Raw genomic sequence first — 6183 nt, 5'->3', positions numbered from 1 at the left:
TGAGGAGGAGTTCAAGTGTGTGTTCCACTGTTGCCGTGACAACCATTAGCTTCTTGCCCCTAGACAGGCTGGGCCTTCCATGCTGGGGGAACGGGAATGACAACAGGAGTCAGATTCATGCTCAGCCAGCCCCGGGCCAGCACCATAGCTGGGGGTGGGGGGTACACACCGGCAATGGGGACCAGGTTTGCCAACCTCCGCTCCCGGGGCCTCCCCGCCTCGGTGCCCAATCGCCGTTATGTTCCATAGCCTTGTTGCAAACTGTCACACTTTCCACTAGCAAATGAGTCCCGAGCCCTTCTCCTCAGAGCTCGAATCCCTATCCCATCACCTCTGGGGGCTGGGGACGTCCGCCCGTTGCACCTGACCCCCACCCCGGGGCTCAGCCCCAGCGCCTTGTCTCCACGCTCTCGGGAGGGGCGTCCGGGCAGCCTTCCCCTCGCACAGGCCAGCCTGTCCGTTTACAAAGGTGAGGATGCCTTTTGGCTCCCCGACAACCAAGATGTGAAGTAAAGCTGAGAAGCGGCTTTCTGTACACAAAAGGCATAGGGGACGTGCGTGCCAGGTTGCGGGCACAGAACTCACCGCCGTTCTGGCTCACCCCCGATCTCCACTAGCCTTCCTGCCCGTACGTGCAGGACTGAGCGCCCCAAACACCGGCCCGAGGGGCTCGTGAACAAGAGTTGTTCCAGAAAAGCCAAACATCGGAGGCCATACCTCCTCTGTATGTCCATCCCGCCTCCTCCCTCTCTCCCTCTCTCTCTCTCTCCCTCTCTCTCTCTCTCTCTCTCACACACACACACACACACCCTTTCACACAGCCAGTGTACTGTCCGAAATGACCCCATTTTAGAACAGGAAGAATTTATTTCTATGAATGTGATTTTAATCAACATTTTCCCCAAACAGAGCCCAAAGTGATTCACACACACACACACACACACACACACACACAGTGTGTGTCCCCCCCCAAAAAAACGTATATGCACTTAGCTGATAGCTCAGTTGATGTGTCTTTCTTTTCAGATTTAACCCATTGGAATTCGTAAGTATTCGCAGGGTGTATACGTTTTTGGGGGACACACACCGTGTATACTGGTATGCACACACACATGTAATTTTTTGAATCTCCTCCTGTAATCTGGATTTTGGCTTTGAAGGGATGGAAGGAGTGAGGGATTCCAAGCCCACGGGCCCTCCGAGGTCCTCACGCAGCCTCTTACACGCGTCAGGCCTGCTCCAGCTCCACCAGCACGCCCCCGCAGTCCTTGGGGTGCAGGAAGATGACGGGCTTCCCGTGCGCCCCGATCTTGGCCTCGTCGCTCAGGCTGCGGATCTTCTTGTCCTTCAGGTCCCTCACGGCCGCCTTTATGTCGTCCACCTGGAGGGAGACAGAGCCCATGGGAGACCGCGGTGACACCATCACGGGGGCCGAGACGAGGAGCCGCGCACAGCTCTCCCCCGCCGGAGCAGAACCTGGGAAACCCCCCCAAACAGCTCGGAATCCTCCTGGTGAGCAACCACGACGCTGAGGATCTTCACCCTTTTCATCAAGACCCTCGCTGCCTGCACGGGCTTAGGGAGAGCACAGAAGGTTCCCAAACACTAGTGTCTGCAGTATGCACTCAGTCAACCCCTGGAACCAGGAGAGGCCTAACGGTGACATGCCGCCTGTCGGAGGACATTCAAGGGGAGTGTAGTTGCTATTGCTGATATTCCACAAAGGCAGTCCCCTGAGCAGGAGGAGCCTGCACCGCTGAGGGCTCCCAGGAGGAAGCTCCCAGGGGTCTTCAAACTACGGCCCGCGGGCCACATGCGGCCCGCAGAGGCGTCTGATCCGGCCCGCCAGGTTTTTTGGGCAGTGAGCGCAGCCGAGGTGTTACAGTAGGAATTAGTAGTTCATATAGTCCGGCCCTCCAGCTCTCTGAGGGACCGTGATCTGGCCCCCACTTTAAAAAGTTTGAGGACCCCTGCGTCTAGTCTAACACGCCATGTTTCCTTCGGGAATTGTTAGCAGACACAGTGAGGGGATCTGGCACAACCGCAGTCGGTCACTGCAAATGTGCTGCTTTTGTGAAGAGGGGGAAGCCGGCAGAAGCTTCGGGACAGGAAAGGATCCCGGGGTAAATGCTCAGCATGAATGCGGGCCTTCTCCCTCCGTCAGGTCTTTCCACCGCTGCTCCTGATGGCTTTGTGGGACTGAAAGCAGCTGCACTCCCGTTATGTCGGAGGCCATATGTGGTCAATGAATCACAGGGTGGGAACTCAGATCTGCTTTGGCCAACTTCGGTGACTTTTAAAAAAATGTTTTTATTTATTTCAGAGAGGGAGGGGGGCAAAAGGAGAGAGAGAGAAACATCCCTGATGAGAGAGAATCATCCAATGGCTGCCTCCTGCACGCCACCCACTGGGGATTCAGCCCACAACCCGGCAGGTACCCTGACTAGAAAGCAAACCGGGACCTTCTGATTCAAAGGTCGATGCTCAACCACTGAGCCACACTGGCCAGGCTTCAGCGACTTCTGTAGATTTGATAAACTCTATTATTATTTGCAGTTTTCTAAAGGGAAAGAAAATTACCTATGGATCCTTCTCTTCCCCTTTGAAGAACTTCATGCCCTAGCCAGTTTGGCTCAGTGGCTAGAGCTTCAGCCTGAGGACTGAAGGGCCCCAGATTCGATTCTGGTCAAGGGCATGTGCCTCGGTTGTGGGCTCCATCCCCAGCCCAGGTCAAGAGTGTGGGAGGCAACCAATCGATGTGTCTCTCTCTCACACTAATGTTTCTCTCTCTCTCTCTCTCTCTCTCCTCTTTTCCCCTCCTTTCAACTCTCTATAAAAATCAATGGGAGAATATCTGCAGGTGATTAAAAAAAAGGAAAAAAAAGAAAAAGAACTGCATACAAAATTTCTGATGACAGTGACCATATCAGTCTCAAAAGCAAAAGACACGAGGACATTTTGTGAGAGAGACAGGTGAGCGCCACGCCTTAGGGAAACGGGTACCTCGATGCAGACGTGGTGCATCCCGCCGGCCTTGTTCTTCTGCAGAAAGCCCGCGATCGGACTGTCGCTCCCCAGTGGGTGCAGCAGCTCCATCTTGGTGTTGCCGAGGTCCACGAACACGACGGACACGCCGTGCTCGGGGAGCGGGGAGACCTCGCTCACCCGGGCCCCCAGGACGTCCCGGTAAAAGGCCCGGGCCTTCTCCAGGTCCGGCACGGCGATGGCCACGTGGTTGAGTCGCCCCAGGGCCCACGCGGCCCCCGCCACGCCCCGGGAGGCCCGGGAGGCGGGAGGGGCCTGAAGCCGTGAGAGCAGCCCTGAAAAACACGGAACGGCCGCTGACACCCTCCCTCCGACGTTCGCGCACTGACAGAGCTGCTTCCTAACACACTCACTGCCTTCCGCAACAGCCGCCTGAAATTTAGAAGTGAACGCTGACCGCTTTTATTTTAGACTCGGAGCAAAGAACGGTCTCTTCCATAACAGCTTATGTTCACTATTCTCGGCACTCCACACGGATCAGCTCGGCTGTGACCGTGCGAGAAGACACTTCCCGGTGAGAACCGTTCTGCTCCCGATCTCTAACCGGTGTTTGGTGTTTACCGTCTGTAACAGGTTCATGAAAACCCTGGCCATACAGTACTTTTTAATGTGCCTTTTATTTGAATGGCTGTGGGCCAGCCAAAATACCTCATTTGGGGGGGTAGGGGGGAGCAGCAAAGTTATTTCTGCAAGAGAAGGGGCAGCTGGAGGAGTTTGGCAGGCGTCTCTCTCCCATCGATGTTTGTTTTGTTTTTTGTTCTCTCTCTCTCTCTCTCTCTCTCTCTCTCTCTCTCTCCTGTCTCTCTCTTCCACTCTTAAGAAAATCAATGGAGCCCTAACGGGTGTGGCTCTGTGGATAGAGTGTCGGCCTGCGGACTGGAAGGCTCCAGGTTGGATTCCGGTCAAAGGCATGTACCTTGGTTGCGGGCACATCCCCAATAGAGGATGTGCAAGAGGCAGCTGATCGATGATTCTCTCTCATCGATGTTTCTAACTCTCTATCCCTCTCCCTTCCTCTCTGTGAAAAATCAATAAAATATATATTTATTTTTTTACTTTATTTTTATTATTTTTTTATTAAGGTATTAAATGTGTACATATCTTTCCATTGCCCCACCCACGCCCGTACTTGCCCTCCCCCCGCCCCCCGGAGTTTTTCCTCCATTGGTTTTGCTTATATCCCTGCATACAAGTCCTTCGGTTGATCTTACTTTATTTCTTTAAAATATATTATTTATATATATTATATATATATATTTTTAAATTTATTATTTATATATATATATATAAATAGTAAAATATATTATTTATACATGCCCTTGACCGGAATTGAACCCCAAAAATCTCACTCCACAACTAAAGACTGCTCGCTCTTGGCCATGCTTTGGCGCACCCGGTGCTGTGGGTGCTGCACCATTCTACGAATCCACCGCTTACTCCATTGTCCGACCAGTACGCCCCTTTCGCTCTGGAAAAGGTTCCCGGGCTCTGACTGCAGGATGTGCTTGGTAGGGTTTCCGGTATTTACTGACGACGGGCACCCTGGTGGTATCCCAAGCCTCGTCTTCTTTTTGCATTTTGATGCAAAGACACGGACTTACAAATGTCCCTGGTTAACTCGAGTCCGAGTCTGTCTGACATACTTCAAGGTCCATGCTTCCATCCTGCTTTCTGATCCTCGGTTTTTAGTATCTTCAGTGTATGCTCCAGGAGCCCTATCGACTTGCTAAGCGATGGCTTTCTGAGAGACAAGGAGATGACTCTTTTATGAGTTTGGTATGTGTGTGTGTTGTTGTTTTGTGTGTGTGTGTGTTTTTTGTCGGGGAGGGCAGCTTGCAATGGTGTGTGCAGTGAGATGCTAACTTGTACTTTTACCGGGGAGAGGAAGGAGGTCCTGGAAGGGTGTGTCAGGGGCAAAACTTGCCTATCTCCTGCTCATCAGAGATTCGTTTTAATTTTTTTCTTTTTAAATATATTTTATTGATTTTCCACCGAAAGGAAGGGAGAGGGATAGACTCAGAAACATCGATGAGAGAGAAACATAGATGAGCCGCCTCCTGCACACCTCCCACTGGGGATGTGCCGCAACCAAGGTACATGCCCTTGACCGGAATCGAACCTGGGACCCTTCAGACTGCAGGCTGATAGGCTGATGCTCTATCCACTGAGCCACACCGGTCAGGGCGGGGCAGCTTTTTTTTTAATGGAGATGCAGAGAACCAAGGCACCTGCTGGCATGGCGCCCTCGTCCCTCCTTCTGCTTATTCACAGAATTACCCAGGAGCAGGGGGGACGCGGGCCGCTGTCCACGGCTGATCCTCAGGGCTCCCGGAAGGCGGAGGTGCTGGGGGGCCGGCTCACGGGTTTTTTTTTTTTTTTTACGTGGTTAATCCTCACTTGAGGGCGTGTGTGTGTGTGTGTGTGTGTGTGTGTGTATTTGTTTATATAGGAGTGGAAGGGGGGGAGGCGGGAGAGACTCATGGATGGGTTTCCCAAACGCTTTCCGGAGCCGCGCTAACCACTGAGCCCGCCGGCCGGCTCACTCACGTGTGTGTGTGTGTGTGTGTGTGTGTGTGTGTGTGTTGGATCAGGACCTGCCCTTCCTTTGGGCGTCTCTCTTCTCTACGGTGCGCCCTCAAACACACTCCCGGTCCCTCCGCCGTGGACTTCCGTCCCGCGTCTCTCGGGGTCACCTGCGCCCCCGGGAGGAGGCGCCCACCCGCTCCGCTAACCTGAGGCGCTTCCGGAAGCCACCTTCGGCCTCGGGGTGCGGACGGACGGCGGCCGCGCGCCGCGCCCCCAGGCCTCCCGCCCCCGGAGCCCCGTACCACGGCGAACCCCGACGGCGCGGGGCAGTCACCTCCTGCGCACGCCGCCGCCACAGCTGCCCTCAGCACCTGCGCCATCTTGGGAAGCGACGGGCTACGTACGCGGCGACGTGCGTCAGACGGGGCGGCGGCGGAGGCGCGGCCGAGGGGCGGGGCCACGTGGCCAGCGGAGGAGCTAGACGCCTAAGGGGGCGGGGCTATGTGGCCAGAGGAGGAGGAGCTGGCGCTTAAGGGGCGGGGCTACATGCCAGGGGAGGGGCTGCCGCTTAGGGGGCGGGGCTACATGTTAGAGGAGGGGCGGGGCAAGGTG

General features: G+C 54.8%; 1 protein-coding gene across 1 annotated transcript; it reads right to left on the bottom strand.

Moving 5' to 3' along the window:
* Positions 1-927: 927 nt before the first annotated feature.
* Positions 928-6031, bottom strand: MCEE (methylmalonyl-CoA epimerase). The gene is made up of 3 exons (XM_084869321.1): positions 5906-6031; positions 3004-3320; positions 928-1381 (listed from the first exon to the last, which is right to left on the bottom strand). Exons 1-3 carry the CDS (start codon positions 5949-5951, stop codon positions 1229-1231), a joined length of 516 nt encoding a protein of 171 aa, XP_084725447.1. The 5' UTR covers positions 5952-6031; the 3' UTR covers positions 928-1228.
* Between the last annotated feature and the right edge of the window lie 152 nt (positions 6032-6183).

Source organism: Pipistrellus hanaki (genome assembly GCF_964339955.1).
Source record: "Pipistrellus hanaki genome assembly, chromosome: 21".
Lineage (NCBI taxonomy): Eukaryota > Metazoa > Chordata > Mammalia > Chiroptera > Vespertilionidae > Pipistrellus > Pipistrellus hanaki.
This window is presented reverse-complemented; position numbering and strand designations above follow the sequence as displayed.

What these genes read in the sequence shown, in the direction of transcription:
- MCEE (XM_084869321.1), bottom strand. Translation starts at nt 5,951, where the DNA reads ATGGCGCAGGTGCTGAGGGCAGCTGTGGCGGCGGCGTGCGCAGGAG. An exon ending in GGCGGCGGCGTGCGCAGGAG is followed by an intron (nt 3,321 to 5,905) that starts GTGACTGCCCCG and finishes CGTGTTTTTCAG; the next exon opens with GGCTGCTCTCACGGCTTCAG. An exon ending in TGCACCACGTCTGCATCGAG is followed by an intron (nt 1,382 to 3,003) that starts GTACCCGTTTCC and finishes GTCTCCCTCCAG; the next exon opens with GTGGACGACATAAAGGCGGC.